We start from the raw sequence: 24,258 nt of genomic DNA on the forward strand, positions 1-24,258 counted from the left end.
TTTGATAATCAGCCATAGCCAAAGGCCACACATTAAGGGCTGGGGAAGGGAGAAAAGCTGTTTTTAGTGGGGAGCTCTCAAAGGAGATGGGAATAGGAGGAGGTGGGGGGTGGCATCTAGGGAGTGCTGGAGGGGCCACCTGGAGAGCCTGCATGTGACCTGCCCTGAAAGGAGGAAAACAGCTGCAGCTCCAGGTCTCCGCCAGCCTTTCCAAGGCCCCTGTCTACCCAGCACTGCTCCCTGAGTCTCATGGAAATGCATGTGAAGCAACCTCAACCTTTCCACCTCCTTGGTTTGTAAAGCAGGTAGCCCAGAGTGGGGGACAGCCAGAGAGGCAGGACCCTCCAGCCCTGGCCCCTGTTCAGAATGTGGCCCCCAGGGTGCCCTGGCTGGTGGCCAACAGCCCAGGGCCAGACTCCCCTGAGTTTGCGGCAGTTGGTCTCTAATGGATGGTACCGCCAGTGCCAAGGACAGCAAACGCTCTGTGCTGGGCCCGTCGCACAGCAGGACCAAGAACCCAGACTGGAGCTGCTTTTTTTTTGGAAACAACAGGCTTTCCTCGGGGCACAGCCTGTCACTCGCCTGGAAAATGGGTGGGCGTGGGCTTCAGGGCGGGGGTCAGGCTGTGTGTGGGAACCAGTGAGCTCCTCCAAGAGCAGCACTTATTTTTAGTCTTCTCCCCAGTCCCAAATAAACTGAGAGCAGCTGGGAGCCCTGGGTAAATGCAGAGTGAAGCAGAGACAGGAAATCGGGGCTCTCAGTAATGAGTTCCAGCCACTCCAGAAGGGGGAAGCCAGACAAGGAATTTTCTTCAGGACTGTTTCCCTCTGGCAGGCTCTGGTATTATCACTGAGAATGGTCCCGTGTGTGTGTGCGTGTGTGTCATGTTTACAACTTCTGTCCAAGTCTTCTGTCTTTTTTCTCTACCTTTGTGTGACATTTGATTTCTCCGCAGGGCTCTGAATCCCAGTCCTGGTGCGTGTGCGTGCATGTATGTGCGTGTGTGTGTGTGTGTGTGTGTGTGTGTATGTGTGTTTGTTGGGGTGGTCGGGGAGGACACTGAAGCAGCACGGTCTGCTCTGTGTCGCTGTGTGTCTGAAACTGTCTAGGGAGAGGCTGAAGGACGCAGGCCAGGGAAGTGGGGGAATTTGAACACAGCTTGGAGTTCTTGAGTGGGGAGGGGGCAGAGGCAAGGAAGAGGAGAGAACTGGTCTCCAGCCAGGAAAAGGGCTTTTTCCACCAAGGCATCTAACTGCTGACATGGGTGCCCAGCATGGATGGGGACATTGATGTTTACAAGCATTTCTCGTGGCTGAAGAGGGTAAGTGACTGGCTGCTTTGTCTGGGTCTCCGTGGAGATAAGTGAGGGGGAGACGCTTTGGGGTATTTTGGGGTGTGTGTGCGTGTGTGTGGTAGGGGGAGGTATTGTCCAGCAAAGCCCTGCTGTGGCCAAGTTCTTCATGAGAATCTAATTATAGACACCAGGGAGAAAACAGTCAGCTGTCTTTGTTTCTCCACTGACATTCTAGTGAATGAGCCTCTGTACAGAAAGGCAAGAATGGAGTGAGGAAAGTTGGTTATTTTAACTTTGGCACCTAAACAGTCAGAGTCTCCAAACACCGTGACCAGAAGAATGTGCCCACCGCTTTTCAGTTTGAGGACACAGGGAGGAAGCTGCTGCCTTTTTAAATGCATTGGATTCGGAAGTTGTTTAACTCGTTCTCACTCTGATGTTATCCGGTGGAGCACACATCTGCTGTCAGCAGAATGAGCTTCTGCATTTCCGGAGGAAAGCTTTCAGGGAGTTCTCTTTGAATGCTCTGAAGCTGAGGGTTTATGTTGCAAGTTGTTCATGCCCTTTCTTTAGAGGATAAACCTGAGTGTGTGGTATGAGCAAGGAATGAATGGACGTTGGGGGCTGGAGTAGCATCATACTCCTAGAATTCAGGCTGTTTCCTCTTTTGTGGCTGCCTTTAAATTGGCTGAGATAGGTATGAATTTATTTTCACATGAAGGGATTTTAGGCTGAGTGTTTTTCAGAGGCAGGAAGGGCAGAAGCAGCTGACAGGTTAGAGATTTGACATTGTAACTGCAGAAGGACAGAAGAATCAGGAAGTGTCCAGCTCGGAAGGGGCATACAGTCCGGACCCCGACTCCCGGACACTGAGCTGGCTGGCTTTTGTGTGAGTGCAGCAGCACTCATTCAGCAAATCTGTACTGAGTTTGGGTACTGGGTGTATAGTAGTGAGCAAAATAGAACCAGCCTCTTGTGGATCTTCTACCTAATACTGGAGATGTAGGTGAAACAGTCCCAGGAAATAAACCTCAGATTACAAACAATAAGTGTGCCTGGAGGAAGAACAGAAGACACGGGACTGCTGTTTTGATGGAGAAGGGGGTGGGGGCGGTCAGGGAGTTTGAGGAAATTATACTTCGCTGAAAACTGAAAGAGCAGTAAGAATGAGTCAGGTGAAGAATGGGGTGAAGAACATTCCAGGCAAATGGGGCATAGGGGATGATGTATACAAAGGTCCTAAAGCAAGATGGAGTCTGCTGATTGTCCAGATTGAGAGAGAGCCCATGTGGCTGAGCACAGTGATGGCAGACAGAGGCGGGCAGAGGCTGGGATCACGTAGGACAGTGAAGGCCACAGTAAGGCTTTTGGGCAACATGGTTTGTGTGCTGAGAGACTTGTAGCAGGGAAGTGACATGGGATACATTGCGGGGGGGTCTAGTTTGTATTTTAAGAAAATTACTCTAGCTGTGATGTGGTATATGGTAAGCTATGTTGGGAAAAGTGAGGCAACTGAACACAATTATAGGGCTGGAGGGCTTGGAGGGATGGGATAGTACAAACCCCTCATTTAACAAAGCCCAAGAGGGGCTAAGAACCTCATGGTATTAGTGTCATAGCTATTAGTGGTGCAGCCTGGTCTTGAACCCTGTTCTCTATCTCCCAGTCTAGTTCTCTTTATTCATTTTCTCTGCCAAATATGTATAAAATTATTGCTTTAGAACCCAGCAGAAATCCTGTCTGTGCCCAGCCCCTAGGGCATCACAGTCACCTTAAAGCATGCTGAGATGACCAGACGTTTTGGCAAAGGTTTGCATCATCTTAAGTTTTTTTTAAAGCCCCACTGGGGAGATACTGGAAGGAAATATGTAAGAAATGCACTGTCGATCACTTGGTCCTTCTTTCCCTGTATCCCAAATGAAGCTTTTAATCAAGTAATCCTTTCAGCCAACTTGTGCCTAGGATTGTCAGAGCCTTGTCCCAGCCCCTGGGGCAGATACTGTAACTCTGCCTGCTACAGGAGAAGTTATGTGTGTGGAGGAACTAATTTTGCATGTGATGCAATGTAAGAAGGCCCTTCTTGTCCCAAGACCCAGGGTATTCTGGCTCCTGTGGACAGTTGGAAGTTTGCTTAGGGAAACTTTAAGCAAGGAGACTTTAGAACCCCCCAGGATGACTCATAGCAAAACAGATATTTTTCTTCTACTTTTAGAATTTTAAAGAGCATTTTACAAAAGCAAAACTCAAAGTGTAGATATGTCATTGGCAGTGTGATAAGAGTATTTTCCCTGTTCTCTACCCTAAACACTACTGCCAGATTTTTAAAATCTTCTTAAAAAAAAAACAAAAAAAACAAATTCCCTTTCGTCCTATGACCCCAGTGATGAGCCCCCCTGGACTCACCCTTAATCTGGAAGAAAAATCAGGCCCTTCGGCTTGCTTGGCCTTTGAGACCATTAGCAGCCCAACCTCAACTTACCTTTTTAGTTTTATCTTTTATATCTACCCTGATGAGCTCCCAAGTGTATTTCTTCCCTTTTCTGAGCTTTTACCACAGATGACCACCTCCTCTCTAACTCTCATCCACTTCAACTGACTCCATCCAGGCTGTCTTTTCCCAGGAAACCTTTGCTGGCCCTCCCTCCCCACCTCCTGTAGCCCAGGTCTGCAGCACTTCCCATCTGCATGGCTCACCCACCCTTTCTCCTGTGCTTCAGCTGAGGTGGTGTGGAGAGCTGGTTTCTCTGAACTCATGTTTTTGAAGGTAGAAACACTATCGTCTTCATTCTCCTTTACAGAGGGCATAGATTCTGGAAGAAGAGGTTCCTGGTGCCAGAGCAGGAGCCCTTGCCCTTTGAGCAGTCCAAGGTGGTAGTGTCTCAGGGCAAAGGGGAGATACTTATGTTCAGAGAGGCATGGAGCTGGAGGGGAAATATTTGCTCAGAAAAGAAACCTTGCTCCAGGGCCTTTGTGGGATGGGATAGTATATACTATTAATATTATAGTTAAGAACATGGAGTCTGGAGTGAGGCCTGAATTAGAATCCTGGCATTGCCACGTTTACCAGCTGTGTGATCCAAGGTAAATTATCTCAAAAGTCTGGATTTCTTTAACTATAAAATAAGGGAGATAATAGTACCTACCACATACAGGCTTTATGAGGACTCAGTAAGATAGTACGATTAGTGTAGTATCACGCATGTAGGAAATACTCAATAACATGTTTACTATTAACTGCTATTGGTGATTATCAGGAAGGGAGAAGTTGAAAGAGGAACAGATGGAACCAGGTTCTCTCCTAGAATTGCCTCTCAGGCCATTCAGTGCTTCAGCTTTATGACCCTTCCCACACTCCAGATCAAGGTCTCAAACCAAGCATATTGAAGACCTAGAAGAGGCAGCTGCAACCTGGGCCACCATAGGTGACCAGAGGCCTCATTGGCTGCTGGATCTGGCCAGCTTGGCTGTGGTTGCTGAGTGAAGGCTGATCAGGGCTGATGCTCTAGTTCATTCTCCTAACAGACAAAGCCTAGGGATAAGGTAGTCTCTTGCCACAAGTATCCAGAGGGACTCAGTCACAAACAGCTCACACCTGTTCTACATTGAGTCCAGTGGATCCAACCCACACAACCATGAACACGCCTCTAAAAATAGCTCCGAGCAGGGTCTGTGGGACCCACCCACTGCTCTTTCGGCAAGAGTTCATTTTCCCAGGAACAGAAATCCCAGACTGTCAGCATCTTCACACTGCTTCCTGGCTTCCAGCACTCTCAGTGCTTAAGCAAATTCCAACTCTAGGTCACAAAGAAAATGGAATCACTACAGGTCCCCCATGCAGTTGGCTCAGGTTCTGCAGTAAAAAGTGGAATGAACTCAAGCTGCTAATGTGAGACTTTATTCTGTGTCATCTGGTGCTCAAATGGTTGATCTAGTAGCCTGGCCACTTGGGCCAGAAGAGCTGCAAAGGCAGACACGGAGGTCTTCTCACTCCAGACACTGACTTGCCTTGCATTCATGTTGGGCTGCAGTGGAAGTTACAGAAATAGGCAGCAGCTTCTGTGAAGGCTGTTCCTACTAGTTAAGAGCATGGATCCTGGATCTAGATTCCTTGGGCTCATATCTCACCTCTGTGTAGACTTGGGCAATTTATTTAAGCTTCCTAGAATTCAATTTCCTTGACTATATATATGGATAAACAATTCTATATACAGATAGATAGATAGATAGATAAATAGTTTTTTTTTTTTTTTTTTTTTTTTTTGAGACAGAGTCTAGCTCTGTCACCCAGGCTGGAGTGCAGTGGCACAATCTTGGCTCACTGCAACCTCCTTCTCCTAGGTTCAAGCGATTCTCCTGCCTCAGCCTCCCGAGTAGCTGGGATTACAGGCATACACCGCCACGCCCAGCTAATTTTTTGTATTTTTAGTAGAGATGGGGTTTTGCCATGTTAGCCAGTCTGGTCTCGAACTCCTGATCTCAGATGATGCGCCCGCCTCAGCCTCCCAAAGTGCTGGGATTACAGGCGTGAGCCACCGCGCCCAGCCAATTCAATGTATGTTAAGTGCTTAGGAAGCACTTTATAAGTGTTAGAGTTACGGGGAGGATGACATTGATCAGAAGTGACCACCTCTGGTTACTCGGGAGCCAGGTACCCAACCTTAATTCTGAAAAGAGAGGTTTTTCAATCCTATGGGAAAGGCAACAGTGGATATGGTCACCCAAGGGCACTAGCTTCCTCAGTTTCCTATGATACCTCCTATTTCTGGCCAACACACCCGAGATGCCTGTACATTATGTTTCCTGGTATAATTTAGAAGCTAGAATTCTGCCATCTCTGACATCCAGCACCTGTAACTCCTGCCAGCTCCTTGAAGAGAGGCCTCTTTTACCCAGTGGGATTTAACAAACTGGCATCACACCAGGGTCATTTGCTGAACAACTTGTGGGCACTGCAGAGCAGCACAGCCGTTGTTGGTTTTGTGGACTGGCAGCAGCACTTAGGGATCCTTTGACTTATCCCTGCTTTTCTCTGTCCCATCCTCCATAGCAGCTCTTTCACACTTTTCCATTAGTCTTCAACCTTATACTCCCCTTTCAACTGATGTCACTACCAATGTCATAGGAAAAAAAAAAAAAACAGCCAAACTGAGATGAGTCTCTTCACCCTCCCTCCCTTTCACCGCAAAATGTAACTGTGTTTCAGCATCCTGTTTCATGGGCCAGGAGTCCCTTCTCTCAGCCAAGGCTATCCCAGTATCCTGTCCTTGACCCAATCATGTTCCAGCTCCTCTTGTTGCTCTGATTGTTTCTTCTCTCCGCTCCTCCCTGCCTATCTGTCCCTTGCCCTTGGTGGAAAATGCTTCTCCTCAATTCTCAGGGAAAAAACAAATCAAAACTATCTTTGACCCTGTGCTTGTCTCTTCATGCTGCCTTATAACTTACCTTCCTTTCACTATTAAGATTCTTAGTGAGTTGTTAGCCTGCTCGTTCATCTCTACTCCCTCCTGGTCACTCCTGAAGCCAGTGAGCACTAGCTTTGTTCCTATAGTCATCTTTTAAATTCCTTCTGTAATGTTATTTTTGCTGCCTCTAGTTCCCAGGCAATCTTCCCCATACATTTTCCTTTGTATTCATTTCCATTTGGAAATCTTGTAGGATTAATGGCATTCTTGTGACCCAAGGAGCAGCTCCTTACTTTGGCTCTTGCCTAATTCTGTGTTCTCAAACTTTGGATCTTTCATGCGGAAGAGACACCAGGCTCTAAAGCCTCCAGGGGAGCTAAGACAGTCACAGCGCCCACTCCACCCTAACTGTAGCACCCAGTCCTGCTGCACTGTCTCTGAAGGTGTTTTCGGTAATAATGACTCAGTGCATCTATTGGAGTTGGCAAGGTGAGGACAGTCTTCAAAGAGTCTTCTCTTTTTACTCTCCTCCTGGCTTTCACATCCTCTCATTACAGGATACCAGCACACATACAAATGCTATTTCTGCAGCCCAGTGCTGTAAGCTTTTTATGTGTCCAGCTACCAGATAAAGAGAATTTAGCAGTGACCAAGCTCAGCCAAGGTTATAATTTTGGGGAAAAAAAAAATCTTGGTAAATGTGTTTCTCTACAAATCTAGCTCCCCAGGAAGATCAGTTAGGAGCTTCATCCCAGCCCCTTGGTTGGAGAGCTGATGGCCAGTTTATCTTCAGGGTGTCCTATGTTTGCTATGTTAGTTCTGGAAGACCAGAATATCTGAAGGGTAGTGATTGTCATAGCTTCATGGGTAGCATGTCTGTATTGGGAAGGCTATTTCCAAAGCTGCTGTTCTCACATTCTCCTAGGGGTATTCCTTTAAAGCCTTCAGACTCAATCATTCAAATGGTGCCTCCACTGTAAAGCCTCTTCTCTCTTTTGAAGGTGAAATGTTTTTGTCTCTCCTCTATGCCCCTGCCGTTCATGTGCATACAACTCTTTATGATAGTACTTATTACATCCTGCTGCAAAGGTTGATTTCTTTTTTCCTTCTGTCCTTATTCCCTGTAATACTACAGAGCTTTTTAAGGGCAGGGACTAAATCATTGTTTAACACAGAAAGTGGCACCTAGTGGGTGCTCAGGATTATTCAAGTCATTTAATAAATACATTCGTGGCGTGTGATGATGTGAACATTGGTCAACCAAGAAGCTATTTATTTGCTGTTTATGAACTCTGCTTTGTTCTTCCTTAAAAGAGGACATTTAGATCATTGGATGATAGCCTCATCAGCAATACTTAACCTCCCCTTATATATAATTGAGGGGAGGAGGGAATAAGGGTCAAGGTCAGGACAGGCTTTCTCTTGTTGGACGCCTGGTAGCCGAGGATCTGACTGCACTCTATTCACATTGCATTTGGAAGAAATTTCTTTAACACTGTGACAAAGATGGTAGATTTGCTTGACCGTTCTTCACCTAGAAAAAGCAGAACTGGTCCTGGGAATAGTCAGGTTTATAATAAGTGCCAGAAAGCCCTAAAACTCCTTAATAAAAAAATCTAGGGGAAGTTTTCTTTTTTATAAGCACCTGCCTACACTCCTACTACTGGGTTCCCTTGGTGTTGGGTAACCAGAGTCCTGTAACAGGAATTGACTGTAGCTTTTGTGATCCAATCATTTTTGTTTATTTATTTATTTTGGTCCCCTTACTTTTAAGGTTTATGTCTTCTAAGTTTCTAAAAGGGGTTGCATGTGAGTGGTGCTTCTGAGCTTAAGATATAGACTTAGTAACTTTGATATCTCCCCTGATGCCCTGTGCCTGGCAGCTATGGTTCACTTGTAACTAGTTTTCTGGATTTTGATAAGATCCTCTTGACTAGGCAGCCTGGAAACACTACACATTTTCTTTTGTTTTCTTATTCAGCTAAAAATACATGTCATCTAAGTGGCTAAATAAGGAAGAACCATTTTAAGGCTTATCCAGGACGAGGCTTACCTAACGTGCTGTGTTCAAAATCTCAGCGTATTTACAGGCAAAGAGCCATCATATAATTTAACATGCTCTGACCAGTTGGGACAGTGTATGTACTGTGGCCAAGATCCTGAAGGCACTGGAATTTATAGCTTATTAGAAGCACTGAAGGAAATGTAACTCTTTACCTGGCCAAGATGACAACTATTGATATCAAAAAAAGGAAGGCAGATGCATTTTGAGGATCCCAAGGCAAGAGCTCTGAGAAGCAACTGTTGGCTTCAAAAGCCAACATGATGGCTAGAGCTGTCACACTGGGGAGCCGACTGTTTTAGGTTTTCCCACACTCCTTACTCGTATACCAATGACACCCCTGTTGTGATCTTGCCCTTGCCCCATTTGACTACTCTGGAACCAACTCCTTCCCCTAGTTCCTAGTTCAATGAAGTACAGTGCCAGCAGGAAGTCTCCTGGGTCATGCCAGTTGGGGAGTGCTACAGAACTGCCCTCATCCAGCATCCCTGAGGTGTACCAGAGCACATGTGAAGAGTGTGTTCTCCTTGCAAATGGCCAGCCAGGCCATAAAGCAGTCATGCTGCCCACAAATCTGCAGGACCCCAGCCATGGCATCAAGCACTCACCCTGTCTAGAGCTCCAAGGAGAGACTAACATGGCTATCCCTTGGCCAAGCTACAGTGGAAGGGCTAGGCCAGGAGAGAGCATTGTCATAGATCTGAACAGCCACTGCAGTCAGAGGGTGATGTCTTTGAGGAGGCCGCTGGGGGTTAACTTGGCTGAAAAGTTCATGTTTAACCCAAATTTGAACTAACCTCTAGATTGGAACAGAAATAAAAACCCAAGTGTTTATGATTGGTTATTACTAGCTATAAAAATTCCCAGTGTACTCATTATAAACATGTATGTAGCACATAATACTTAGAGTACACAATAAAACACTTGTACGAAAGAAAAATATGTGGCCATGAATGTATGACTCAAAAATGTGAGCACTTGTTCAGGGATAGTGGAGAAGCGAACTCATCTTTGGCAATGTGGCCCAAAGACATGATCCCAGGGCTATTAGCTAATGGTGGGTTCTGCGTTGTCACTGTCACAGAGGCTTTCTTTTTGTTTTGTTTTTTCATTTCAAGCCTGAAAGTATTTTGGTTATTGTTCCCTTGGGTTGTTTGTACAGATCTTTATAGATATTTCTTAGGCATCCTGATCAGAAATATTGCCCCTGTTGTTCTCTTACACAAAAAGAGTGAATTAATTAAAACTTTTTGTAGAAGGCATTAAATGACGCCTTCTAACTCATGCTTCTAACTGAACGTTGGTCTTTTAGATTAAACAAAGCTAAATCATTTATAAGTTAGCTAAATTCATTTGTTAAATTATAATTTAAAAATCATTTCCATATTCCTATGATTATTCAAAAACTGTTTATATCACACAGGAATTTTTAGAGCACCCTACTATAAAGAGCACTCTGTAGTTTTAGTGCCACTCGTTTTCAGGTATGCTGACCTAACTTGACCCTTTCTGTTGCTCCGTGAAGCATGATTTTTTCTATTGAAAGGATGGAAAGCCTGAGATGAGGTAACCTACTTGAGATTACACATGGTTAGGTGCAGCCCCAGCCTCCTAATTATTCTTGGTTTGTCCTCTTTCTGCAGAGAAGGTGGTCCCTTGGGGAGGAGGATGCAATAGGAATTCTGTAAATGAATATGGAAGCACCACAAGAAAGTCCCCAGGGATCCCCTGACTTGAAGTTCAGCTGGGCCAAATGAGGGGAACAGGGAACCCAGAGCTCTCAGCCTCCCAGTGCCCAGACCTGGCATTTGTACAGCTGTGTCTGACATGTAATTCTTTCGACATAACTTCTTAAACAGTTGTTAGATATATTTCTGTTATTTACCCTTCATTTATTCATTTTCTGATTCATTTTCTGATAATATCTTTTAGACTTTAGCTCCTGTTTATTTCTTGTTTTGTTTGAACTTACTTTTTCATATCCCACATCCTGCTCCCCACCTCCACCAACCCCGGTTGATGCCCATGGGCCTGTTGCATCTTGTATTCATTCCCTGTCTTAACCTTTTTGCTCTACGTGGGAAATAAGAATGGAAGCAAACAGGTGGTGGATAGAAAGCCATCTATTCCACACACAAAGGACACCGAGTGCCCTTTTTATCCTAGTACATCCCACACAGACACTCCCTGTGCCACAAAGTAGATCTCAATTAGCCCCTGATGATAATCCTGGTTTGAACTATAGTTGGCTTAGGACTGACAGCCCTGTCTTAAAAATTGCCAGTTTAAGCAAATCAAGCAATAGTGGCAGAGTTCCTTTGCGATTCAGAACTATATCCAAATAGCAGGAATTCTTTCCTACAAGTCTGTTTCCAAAGGAGTAAATTTTAGTCAGTTGATCACCTTTTGAGACAAATGTATTAACCAGAACTTTTGGTTGCAAATAACAGAAACTCAGTTTGAACTAGGCCAAGAGGGAACCAACAGGAAGGGCTGGAATATATCTCTGCCTTTAGGCAGCGTGCACCAGGGATGAGAATGCCTCCAGTCTTTTTCTTGGCTTTTGTTTGCTTTTCTGTGCACACTGGGTTCATAGCTGTCTCTTGCTGCAAACCAGCTTTTTCCATGTGGAGCAGGACATGGCCACTGACAACCTCAGAACTGTGGCACCACCACTACCATGCTCTGTTCCCAAGTTTAAAAATTCAGAGGAAGGATTTCAACAAGTCAAGCCTGGATCAAGTGGCAGGGAGATGAGGATCTTTCTAAGAAGATGGCAGCCCTCATTTATACCACATAATTACAGTAAAGGCGATGATCTCAGCCTAGTCTACACAAACAATAGATTCCATTAAAGCAGGGTGCTGAATTCTCTGCCAAGACCGATACAAGTCTTCTCTGTTTCTTTTCCTTAGCAAGAAAACAAGGGGAACAATTGGCTGATCCTAGGGTTCGCCACAATTCATGGTGAAGTTTCTTTTTTGGACCTTACATATCCCCTGAAAAATCTCATCCCTAAAATGCAGTGTTCTCCAAGGTGCAGAAATCTTGATTTCTTTGAGTATGCCAGCAACCAGCTCTCTGTGCATGAGGAACTTATCAAGAGTAAATTTCTTACTCAGTGACCAAGGGGAGGGATGGGAGAGGTAGGGACAGGACCTAGTTTAGGTTAGGCTAGTATCATTGTACGGTCCAAACTGCCCCTTATGTGGGGACTAACTATCCCTGCTGGAATCTTGCTGGTCAGTCAGTCCTCTCCCTCCTGGCTACTCACAGTTCTCTCTCTGTCCTCTCCCCGCTGAGGCTGATTGACTATCATGATCAACTCCAGGATCCCAACCTTAGAGTACCCTGCACAGCTGATACATTTTCCTGAGGCCCCTCTCAGTTAGGGATGGCTTAGAAAATACCCACACCTTAGGCTGTTAATTGCTCAAGCTGCACATTAGGCTTGCCCAGCCACGGCAGTGGTAGCAGTTTGGGTCTTACAGAAACAGACCCTAGGATAACCTGTAAGAATCAAGGAGGTGTGTTGTCACTGTTTCTGAAGACACTCTGGAATATTACTCCCAAGGCCTAGGGAAGACCTTGATATGACAGCTCTGTGCTGTGTTTTATATTTGCCTCCACAAGGTCTGAATTTTAGAGGATGAATTCCTTGTGTCCAAGACTTTTTTCAGCCTCTTGAGAGCAACACTTGATAGACACAAAGGTGGTTTCGCTTCAATGATCTTGACTAAAGGTGCTGAGTTCTTAAAAATATCCATTCGAGAAGCCCTTGTCTTGATTCAGTTCCGTGATATAGGAGAGGTAGTATGTTTCACTGTGGCATTCTTTAGTCAAAATTGAAGAGGATATGGAAATGTCTGGAGTTAACAGTTCTCCACAGGGCACACAGATCACATGGCTCTCACTATATTTTTAGGTAACTAACCTGAATTACAGTATCAGAAACAGCTCTGACCATTTGAATGAATGGTCTGAAAATTTGAATGAGAAGATTGACTTTTCCCTGTCACATTTGTAGCAATAACCATCAGAACAGAGGGGGAGGAAGTTTGATCAAATATATGTAACACAGCTTACCGTTGGCAGGTCTAGCCTAGTGGCTAATGTCATTGGTTGTGTAAAAATTAGCTCTTTCTTATATTCATCTGTGGATTGAGCATCCTTAACAAGTATAACGGGGGTGGATGATACTCTCCTTTATAGTCACTTGCCATCCCACAGTGGGGAACAATAGAAAATTAGCATGTAGGCCAGGCACGGTGGCTCATGCCTGTAATCTCAGCACTTTGGGAGGCCAAGGTGGGCAGATCACAAGGTCAAGAGATTGAGACTATCCTGGCCAACATGGTGAAACCCCATCTCTACCAAAAATACAAAAAATTAGCTGGGCATGGTGGTGCATGCCTGTAGACCCAGCTACTCAAGAGGCTGAGGCAGGAGGATCGCTTGAACCCAGGAGGCAGAGGTTGCAGTGAGCCTAGATCGCACCACTGCACTACAGCCTGGTGACAGAACAAGACTCTGTCTCAAAAAGAACAACCCCCGCCCCCCCCCCCAAAAAAACCCCAGAAAATTAGCACGTAGCATCCTTCAGAATTTGATTGGACTTTCTTCTCTGTGAAATGTGGGCATGGTTTTTGCAACCTGACTTCATGCGTGGAGAGCTGGGCAACTGCTCTATCACTGACTTACCTAATCAGGAACATGGACAAGACTTTTCAGAGACACCTCAAACCTGGAATCATGCAGGGACCCACTATCCATCCAAGCCTTCTATTTGCAATTCCACTATTAAAGAAGCAGGTATACTTGTTGACCAAGCAAGCTGTCTTTAAAGTAGAGCAAAACAGAGATGTGTCCTAACTCAGTCTTTTAAAATATGTTTCTCAATAAATTGGAATCCCATTTTGATAACCACAAAGCTTATTATGCCTTGATGATGTAGTCATTTTATAATGCAAGAATGATACCAGAACGTGATTGAACCTGTTGCCAGGTTATAAGAATACGGAATATACAGATTCACCCAAAGGCAAATCCTTACCTTAGGCTGATGAGTATTAGCATTCAGCAAGACAATCCTCTTCTTGGCCCTGTTCTCAGATGCTTTCCAAGTTTTTCTCCAGGCAGAGGTGGCATTTGATCCTGGCCTATGCCCTTCTGAAGAACGCAGTTTTTTTTAACATCCTAGTCCTATATAGATCATGAAAACACATGGCTCTGACTTCATCAAAAGCAAAGGATAGTGATACTGTGGGTTTCCATCTGGAACATTATCTTTCACTGCTGTTTACCTTTAAAAAGCTTGCTGGAGAACGGTGATTTTGAAGGACCTGTGGAAGAGGAAGATGCACTGTTCCTCCAGAACAGTGATTGGGGTAGGGGAGGGACCTGTCTGCCATGCACACCACTGCTGTATGGACCAGTATGCCTGCTAGGAAAGGAGCTGGCTCCTCGAATCTGTTATAGGAGGAACATATGAGGAACCACTGTTCTAGGTCCTCTAACAGTGCTTCTAGATTTTCAAATATATTTTAATTACTCAATAGAAACATTTTGTAGGAAACTCAAACATTATGTCAAAGTGCTCTGAACAGTGCCTGGCACATGTTGAGCACAAGGTGCTTGCTGTGTATTTACAGCACTGTGCCTGGACCATATTATATTAGTCTCCATGGAATTGCTTTCACCTTTGGCCCATATTGTCCACTAGCCTCTGAACTATTCTGAGAACATCACACAAAAGCAATGAGTTCTACTGGGCTCTGTTTACTATAAGGGTGTCGTGGATATTGCTGATCCCATCACACAAAATCTGTCTATGAAAACGTGAAGTTTCTCCCTTGCTCCGGAATAATTATGCTTCTCCTAGGCAATTGATTTGATTTTACCATACTGATCTGTGGATCTTGTTAACTGATTGTGCCTCTCTTTTTTTACTGGCTGCTAGCGTGGATCTAGATTTTTGATCCCCCTTCTAGCATGTGTTATAGAATCTAGGTCATACATTTTATTAACTGAATTTATGATTTCAACTTTCTTACTCTTTTTTTGTCAACTAGCAAAAATAGTTACCTCTCTGGGTGATTGTATGGGTAGACATTTTATTATAATGAAGAATATACTGCACACCGTTTGAATAAGGCATAGTTGGTACAGTGGCTTGCTGGAGTCTGTGGAAGAAGTCTTGCTTTTGGTCTTCTCTCCTTCATTTCCTGCTAGAGAATGGGCAGCTGCCAGTGCTAGCTGGCTCCGTGTCCATGTGGACTTTGGCCCTGGGGTTCTACCTGCAGAGCTTCACTTGGACACCTGGGTCCTTTTTAATTCTCTGTCCACTGGAAATCACCATCATATGAGTTCTTTGACAGAGAAGAAGTTGACTTGCTATTAAGAATTATTCTCCTACTTTTTCTTCTCTGGTTCTGAGAGAATATAGATTATAATATATTCTTGGATTCTAGTCAGAGAATTTGATCATGTGAGAACTGGAATATTAATTTAACAACAATAAACTGCCATTAACAAAGAAGTCAGTTGTGATTGTTAAGGTTCTTTGTCTGTGGCATGAAAGAGCTTCCATAACAATGAACAAGACATAGGCTCCAGAGGGGCTGGAGCAGAAGACAGTGGTGTGGCAGCAGGTGCTGCCTGGCGCAGCTGGCCTGGGGAGTGGCCCCTGGGCCTGTCCTCTGGCTGCACCTTCAACAAACAATCAATGAATCTTTCACTAGTGCGACTCCAGGGTTTAAATGCGGTATGCTTGGTCCACATTTCTGTTCTAGGACTGGGCATGGCTCTGTTGCCTCCCTCATGTATGCAGTGCATTGGGAAGGGGTGGGATGAGGGGAGGAAGGAGGTGCCTTTTCTCATGGAGGGTGGTGGGAGAGCCCATGCTAAAAGTTGAAATGTGGGGAAATGGCCTAGGACAAGGTGGCCCAACTCTGGGTCTCTCACATCTGCCTCTTTGCACAATTAGGACTTTCCTCTAGGGTGGTAGACACCTCCCTCGTGAATATCGAAGTGCTGATTTCACTGGACCAGCTCAGATTATATGATACTCAGTTCCACATTTAGCAATCAGATCTACTTTTTCAAACTGCCAAGCCTCTGGGTGGCCTATTGCAGACCAGTCTGATTTCAGTCTTCCATTTGCATGGAGGAAGGAGGTGTTGGGGCCAGCTTGGTGACATTAGCTCCTTCTCTCCTGTCTGCCCACAACCAGGTCAGACACACCCAAGAAAGTGACACCTCCTTTCTCTGCTTGGGGCATTTGTAAGATTCTGCCTCTCCTCTGACATTTCACATCCTCTCCCTTTCCTCTCTTTTCTATAGTTTCTGGCTACCTGTAATTTCCTTAGCTTTTGCTCTGGCATCCCTCTGGCTATTATTTAAGTTCTTCTCAAGATGTTTTGTCTTAGCTTGCTTCTCTCAGCTCTAGCACTGGGGAAATGTGATCTGCCAGCCTGGCTACCAAAGCTCTTATTGGAGGGTGGGATTGGGGTGGGAAGGGACGTGTGAATGAAGGGCCTTGTAATTGACATCCTCCATCCTTCATGCTCACTGTGATGTTCAGGATGGGCCTCCATGCAGCAAGGTGTGCCTTGGCTTCAGGGGACCCTGGCATGAGAATTAGGAGATACCAAGATCTGTGCAGAAGCTGTTCCCATGTAGTCCCTTGGAGAATGGTGCCGGCTCTCCAGTCTCCTCAAAGAGCAGACCCTCATTGTCGCCATGCCTCTGGAGACTGTGCCTCTGGCTAACCCAGACCCAGCATGTCAAGTCAAGCACTGCTGGGCCTAGAGTTTCACAGAGGCCCTCCTGGCCAGGAGTGAGGTCATCCAGGGGGTGGTTGTGCCAACTTCCAGGGCGCACTTTTCAGTGGCATGTGATCTGGTTCTCCTCATGGTAGTTTTGAAATCTTGTGGTTTCCTGTTTTGATGATTGGTTTTGTACATATAATCAGTGAAACTATCCTCACAAATTACATGCATCCCTTATTTCATTTAGAAGTTGGTAAGATGTTTTTCCAACCTTTTAAGTGTATTCTTTTTTTTCTGTCCTCTTTAGTCCCAGGTAAACCACCACAGTGCTGCTAGTAATGAAACCTACCAGGAACGCTTGGCACGTCTAGAAGGGGATAAGGAGTCCCTCATATTGCAGGTGGGTACTTTTTGGTGAGAATCGGCTTATCCTGTTACCTCCTACTATGTAGCTTCCCCTAAGTGGAAGGGAAGCACAAGAGATTTTCTCTGTTGGAATTTTTCTCCTTCCAATGCCTATGTTTTTAGAAAAGACTTTTCCTGAAATAAAACATTAAGTAACTGAGGGGACAATTTAACTCTAGACTTGGCTTAGGGGGGCTGTGAATTCAGTCATTCATTTATCATGCACTCCCAAGCACCCGCTTCTGTACACTGGCAGCCCCATGACCAGGCTGATTTCCAGGTGCTAAGAATGAACAAAATGGGCCCTGTCCCCCAGAAGCTCCTGAGTCTTGCGAGGGAGGGGAGATATATCCTCATGCCACTAATAAAACAGAGCTGTGGGTGATACAGGCCTAAGGGTGAATGCTAATGAATCCAGTCCAAATTGTCTGAAGCTGGATCTAGACTGATCACTTTAATGCCAAATCCCCTGGAGCTGGTAACAGGGGCTAAGCCTTTGATAGCTGTCTTGCTTGAAAGAGAGGAGCTCCAAAACCTTTTACGGAGAAAGATCATCAAGGGAGCTTTTTCGCTGTTGAAAGTTTGTGTGCCTTGGTAGGACATAGAGTTAGGTATTCTCATAAGAAGGCTGTTGAAGAAGCAGGCCTAGCACTTTGCTGTGTGAGCTCTTGAAAATATAAATTGATTTAGCAAGCATTTACTCAAGGTCTGGTATGCATCAGATATTAATTGGTGATTTGGAAAATATAAAGGCTAGTATCCTAATCCCAGCTCCTTAAAAGCTTAAAGGGTGATGAGTTAGACTGGTGGTAGAATGAAAGGAGGGGTTGAGCGGGGCCTGGAACCCACCCCAGGCTATGGGCTTTAGCTTGGAGCACTAAGGTTATGAGGTGGCAGTGTGTTTGTTTTTTCTCTTTTTACCTTATTTATTTTATTCTTTCATTGTATTTTATGAACATAAGGGTAATGAATGATTTTAAAAACCTTTAAAATTCTAAAAATTTGAAGAAGCAGGTTAACACTTTGGCCTTTTTTCCAGTGTTGTTGTTGTTTTTTTTTCTTTTGCCTCTATTGTAAATAACTGAGCTCATACCAAATATATAGTTTTACATTCCAGTTTTGTATTTTTCTTCACTTCATTGATTTCTTCATTATAAAATAATTGAGTATCTACAACTTGTGAGATGCTGGTTTTAGATGCTGGGATACAGCAGTGAAAGAAGCAGACTCAATTCCCATTCTTGTGGATCTTCCATTTGAAAGAGAGAGAGTGGGCCAGGTGCAGTGGCTCATGCCTGTAATCCCAGCACTTCGGGAGGCTGAGGCAGGTGAATCACCTGAGGTTAGGAGTTGGAGACCAGCTTGACCAGCATGGTGAAACCCTGTCTCTACTAAAAATACAAAAATAAGCCAGGCATGGTGATGGGTGCCTGTAATCCCAGCTACTCGGAAGGCTGACGTAGGAGAATTGATTGAACCCAGGAGGTGGAGGTTGCAGTGAGCCAACATCGCATCACTGTGCTCCAGCCTGGGCAACAGAGCGAGACTCCATCTCAAAAAAAAAAAAAAAAAAAAAGGAAAGAAAAAGGAGAGTGTGAATTGACAATAAGCCAATACATTAACTATTTCAGGTGCTGGTAAGAACTCTGGAAAAAAGGAAAGCAGGATGAGGATTGTGTAGTAAAAGGAAGATCTCCTTTACAGGAGGAAGCCAAGGAGGGAGCCATGCAGATACCTGGAGAAGTGCATTCCAGGCAGAGCAGGCAGTCAGTCCAGCCCACACACTGAGGCAAGAGTGTGCTTGGGGTGTGGGAAGAACAGCAAGTGGCCATTGTGCCTGCAGTCTGTGCTCAAAAGGGTGGTGCGAGCTGCCTTTAGAAAGGTAGCAAGGGCCAGATTGAATAGCACATTGTAGCACAGATGTTTGAGGGATGTGTAATTTGAAACTCTTATCCCAATGACATGATTAATGAAAGAGTATCCAATGTAACATTTTGCAGCAAACAGTATGAAATTGCAAACTTTTGAACCAGGACCCTTCATGATTGAAATAGCACATTCCTATTTAGAGAGGATTACAATTTAATTTTTCAAAGTCCTGTGTAATAATGCTCCCTTTCACATTCATAGTTTTCTAAAATTCCAAATTCTTGAATAATCCCCATTTAAATAATCCTAACACAATTGGGAAGCTGCTTGCCAGTAAAGTCAGAAGTTGACCCTAGTGGTTTCTACTCTACTGGGAGCTTATGGGCAGACTCCAGGAGTGTCTGTTAAGTGATCACGGCTGTTCTGCAGTGGCCCAGTGGAGCTGGTTAGGCAGATTCTCAGTAGGGTACAGCCTCTTGCTTAATGCACACAGCAGCTTTAGCCAGACTGAATTAATTTAGAGTCCTTGGCCCAGAAAGTTTTCCTGGTTCTACTCATAGAACAAGGCAAATCACACATAACAAAATACTTTGTTTCTAGGATTAGTTAAAAACAAAACCAAAATCTCTTGTATCTTCATTATAATGTAACTCCTTTGGAAAAGGATTTTTATCCGTTTTTTTTTTTTAACTTCTGTATCCTCCAGTACCTAAAATTATGCCTAGCATCTATTAGGGTCTCAAAAATAGTTGTTTTTAGTGAACAAAGGTCACATTTTAGGACCTTTATGTATTTTGTCTGGATTTCCTACATCCCTTCATTCGTAATACTTAGAATCAGCGTTGAGGTTCAGAAAGCCCCTGGAGCTGAACAATTAGCTATAGAATGCTAGAGATCCTATGATTCCTTGAGTATCACCAACACATGGCCTCAAGGCATGGTATAGACCGTAGAAATGTTTAACCCTCATAATAAGATTAACCAGAAAACATCCTTCACAAACAGAAACTCTGGATTCCAGTGAGCAAAGCCCACCCCCAGAGTCCTGCCCTTTTGAAAGTGGAGTTAGTTCAGGATGGCTGAGAGTGTTGGGCCACAGGGATTAATAAACACCCACCCACAAAGGTTTGCGTGTAAGGTGGACCAAGTTGATAGAAAGAGCCCGTTTTTTTGTTTTTTTTTTTTTAACATTTTTTTTGGTTAAAAGTGGAATGTTAACCATGTGTCAACTCCAGGAATATGTTTCAATAATTCATTAATCATTTGGGAAAATAAAAATGGAGATCTTAAAGTAGGCATATTAATTTAGATTAGTTCCTTTTTAAACAGGCGCTTTATAATTCAGAAAGTTTATTTAAACACTCATAAATGAATTCACATCAACTCATGCACCATCTATTATTCCATTTCAGACTGAGAAATAATTCTGGATAATCTATATGTAAATGGCAACAACTCTAACCAAAAAGGTCTAAAGGATCTCAGTTTATCAACTGTTAATTTCTTCACTTTGGGGAGGACACTCATTCTCTCTCTTCTTGCTTTGAACCATCTCTTAATAAAGAAAAAGGATCCTGGGGCAGTTTGCTAATAGAGAAGGCTATGAAAACCATTGTTAATATATAGTTAGGGCATAATTTGAATGACTTCCTGTAAATGAGTTTTTACTAATTAATATTTTTAATAGAGATCCTCAGCGTTCTTCAGAAAGATGACTTTTTTTCTGCCACCGTATGTGTAATGTGGCTTCTCTATATTTATGACTTAGAGTCATGTTTTGGCCTGTGAAGCACAAAAACCTTTCTGGAGCCAAGTTTTGTCAGTGCTAATACATGCCCTTCACAGCCCACATTCCTTAATTGCATCAAAACACTCGCCTGATAGGTGAGCAGTCCTCACACCCTTATGAGAGAGGTAAGGTCATTGGTTAGTTTCCATGAAGTTTGGAACGCTCTTCCACATGAGGTTGCAGAAGTGCTGGCAAGCCAGCTGAGATGTGCCTTGAGGTCGGGGCTGTTCTGGAAGAGGAATAAGGAGCAGGAGTCCAGCCCAGAGGCAGCTCCTGTGGCTGTTGGGTGTTTTACTCTTGAGTCTGTCAAGAGCAGTAAACGTGACCCATGTCATCAGAGCAGTGGCCGAGACTCCCTGGTAAGGTAAGAATCTAACTGGAGCTGCCTTCGTTCAGGACACTTCCTCCACCTGCCACTCAGCAAAAATCAAAATTGTTCACTGTGTGTAAGAGTCAGTGGTGAGGTTTAACGGCTCCCCTGCGGTGGGGAGGCTTTCCTGCACCATGTCAAATCCCTGGTCCTCCACCATTGCTTTATTTCCTGGAACAGGTGAGTGTCCTCACAGACCAAGTAGAAGCCCAGGGAGAGAAGATTCGAGACCTGGAAGTGTGTCTGGAAGGACACCAGGTGAAACTCAATGCTGCTGAAGAGATGCTTCAACAGGTAAGGGTGGGTGCGCTGAAGGCCCTTGGGTGCTGAAGCAGCTCATGTGCTGAAGCCCCTTTGTGTGCCCAGGCTACAGCCCTCGCTGTCTGCTTTCCCATCCTGCCTGGGGGCGGGATTGGCTGCTCAGTTGTACAGTGTTTATACAGCAGGTGAAACCAACCTGAACGTTGAGAGTGGCAGAGGGGGTAGGGAAGGGAAGGGCTGCCCTGAGATGAATAACCTGCTGAGCTGGTTAGACAGATTCCCAGACAGCACTTTCTCCAGACCTGGTGCAGTGAGGGAGCGCTCGGCTGGGGGCCTCACCCTCATCCTGTGGGTGCCATCTGGGGTTTTAGAAAGTCAATTGTCAGCTGATTCTATGCCCCTTTCCCATCTCGCTCTGCCTCTTCCTACTGTATATAGTTTTTAAAATAAAAATATTATATAAATAACCTTTTAGTATAATTTAATAGATATCAAAATGGAAAAAATATTTAACTGTTCCCTACCATTCAAATAATGTCTTCTCCTTGTTTTCTTTTTGTCCTTGTTATGTGTACATGTACTTTCCAAATCTGTAATCACAAGAGATATGCAATTTAGTCCTCAGATTTTGTATGCTTAATATTATATTTTTCCCATTTAAAATTTTTGCTGTATTGTCATCTTTACTATCACCTGTAATAGATTTTCTTAGTAAAAGTATCAGAATTGACTTAACTTTTTTTCAATTCCTAAATATTTTTACTGTATTATAAATAATGAGCTACAATTTTTTAGGAAGGGGTGTTGAATTTTTATTGTATCAAAACTTCAGAATTTGTTGAGAAGCAAATTAGGTTTTTAAATGAAATGTATTAATATATCTAATCTTAAATTTTCCTTAAGTCATTCTTACATTTTAAGTTATCTTGAAAATTAAACAATGACTGAAGTTCATGTGTGTATGCCTTATAACTCCTGGCATAGTACTTGGCACATAAAAGGTACTCACAATTACTTAACAAAAGTTTGTTCCTTAAAATGAGTGGATTCAATTAGAGGACTACTTATAATCTTTCCTCCAAAAGCGCTAGCATTTTTTTTTTAATTGTCATGATCAGCATAAGACTCAGATTGTTTCTTGACAGCATACTGGTGAACACAGGCTTTGCATTTTACCTTTGGTCTCATGACAAATGTCATGAGAATTAATCTGGTGTTTGTTAGTTTTGTTTGAGTGCCTTTGAAGAACTTTATACAAATGTAAGTCAGTGTTTTTATATATATGTCTTCATAAAAACCAGTTTCAATGATTCAGGAACTTTTGTTTGTTGTCTTTTCATTGCTGATTAATAAATTACCACATTCTTGGCACCATTTGATTTTCTACTTAGGTAGTGTGCCATTTCTCTTGTTCATAATATTTCCTAAAAATCTGACTAGCAAAAGGAATTGAGGCTTTTTTTTTTTTAATTGAATCTTTCTTTTGAAGACCCAGGAAAGAAAATAGCCTGATGGAAAAAAATCTCAAATGATGAAAGTATTTTCACAAAGAGTGCAGAAAACAACCTACTAGATTGTGTTTTCAAGTCTGCACAAGGTGTGGTTTTTGAGGTGAGAAGGATAAGGGAAGAAGATGATGGAATGGTGTAAACAATCCAGAAAGAGAGCAAGAACATTTGAATACGGAAGGGAACGTGTCAGAAGGTTGATGTTTCAGGAAGGCTATGCTGGGAGAGTAACCACATAATCAGAGGTCAACAGAATGCTGCATTGTAGTGCCTGAGTTATCTGACTGCCTGTGCTGGCTTCTCTGAGCCTTCTCTACATAGCTCTCTATGACAGTGTTTCTGCTCCGTTGTCAAAGTCTCTGTGTCAAGGAGTCTGATTGTGATGCCCAGCACCACCTGGGGAGAGGCTGTCTGGTTCCTCTAAACATCATCCCATGGATGGCATTTTAGACTTTTTTAAAGTCATGAGCTCAATTACTTTTTTTTTTTTGAGACGGAGTCTTTCTCAGTTGCCCAGGCTGGAGTGCGGTGGCGCGATCTCGGCTCACTGCAAGCTCCGCCTCCTGGGTTCACGCCATTCTCTTGCCTTAGCCTCCCAAGTAGCTGGGACTACAGGTGCCTGCCACCACGCCCGGCTAATTTTTTTTTTTTTTTTTTTGTAGTTTTAGTAGAGACGGGGTTTCACCGTGTTAGCCAGGATGGTCTCAATCTCCTGACCTCGTGATCCACCCGCCTTGGCCTCCCAAAGTGCTGGGATTACAGGCGTGAGCCACTGCGCCCGGCCTCAATTACCTTTTTTAGCCCGTTTATTCTAAATCCTCTTTCTTGTGTGCTATGGGTTTAGTATTGGGCGTGTGGTACCATGTGCCATAGAGGGTAGATGTCTTAACCTGGCATATTTTGGAGTATGGTAGCCACTTCTGAGTTTCAAAGATTCCTGAACTTGACCAAGTTATTTTTCTGCCCATAAGCTTTCATTGTATTCTCTCAAACTGTCAAGGGTAAAATGATAGCAGTGTGCAGTGTTCCTTTCTTAACAAATTGAGTTCAAGCCATAGGACACATCTGAGCCTCATCTTCCACTCATGTGTTCGCTGGGCTGGGTGGCACCAGAGCTTGAGATCTTTTGAGTTCCCAGATCTAAATCCAAAGTTGAATGTTTGGCCGCACATGCTATTGCTTTCCTGAAGTCTGTTTGATGCTGTTTGTGAAGACACTTGATTCTTGCGCCACAGTGCTGATGCAATATCTCTGGCTTGGAGTATGAGTGTATTCTCTGAGCTAGGGACAGGCAAACACTTGCCTGATTTGACTGAGATATCCTGGGCTGCAGGGCCCTTGGCTTCTGGTGGTAGGAGCAAGAATGACTCATGGCCTAGAGGCAGAGAATGGAGGCAAACAATTGCCTCTTTCTGCCAGCCTCAGAAACCATTCCTGCCTGGAGCCAAGGCGAGCCTGCTGCTCAAAGCCTCTGAAGGAAATCCTTTCACTGTCTCAGTGTGCGCCCTTCTAACTGCCTGTAGATAAGG

The 24,258-nt window shown here is 44.0% G+C and overlaps 1 protein-coding gene across 17 annotated transcripts in view; it reads left to right on the forward strand.

Moving 5' to 3' along the window:
- PPFIBP2 (PPFIA binding protein 2) overlaps positions 1–24,258 on the forward strand; it is a 144,175-nt gene that overhangs the window by 62,794 nt on the left and 57,123 nt on the right. For 11 of the 17 annotated variants that reach the window (XM_055095181.2, XM_003819108.5, XM_024930629.4 and 8 more), the window contains 2 exons: positions 16,835–16,927; positions 21,141–21,254. In XM_055095181.2, coding sequence (XP_054951156.2) covers positions 16,835–16,927; positions 21,141–21,254 — 207 coding nt within the window. Of the gene's footprint in view, positions 1–660; positions 1,322–16,834; positions 16,928–21,140; positions 21,255–24,258 lie in introns of those variants that run through there. The other 6 variants (XM_063608355.1, XM_063608356.1, XM_024930626.4 and 3 more) reach the window with 5 other exon arrangements.

This window comes from Pan paniscus, chromosome 9, assembly GCF_029289425.2.
Source record: "Pan paniscus chromosome 9, NHGRI_mPanPan1-v2.0_pri, whole genome shotgun sequence".
Taxonomy (NCBI): Eukaryota; Metazoa; Chordata; class Mammalia; order Primates; family Hominidae; genus Pan; species Pan paniscus.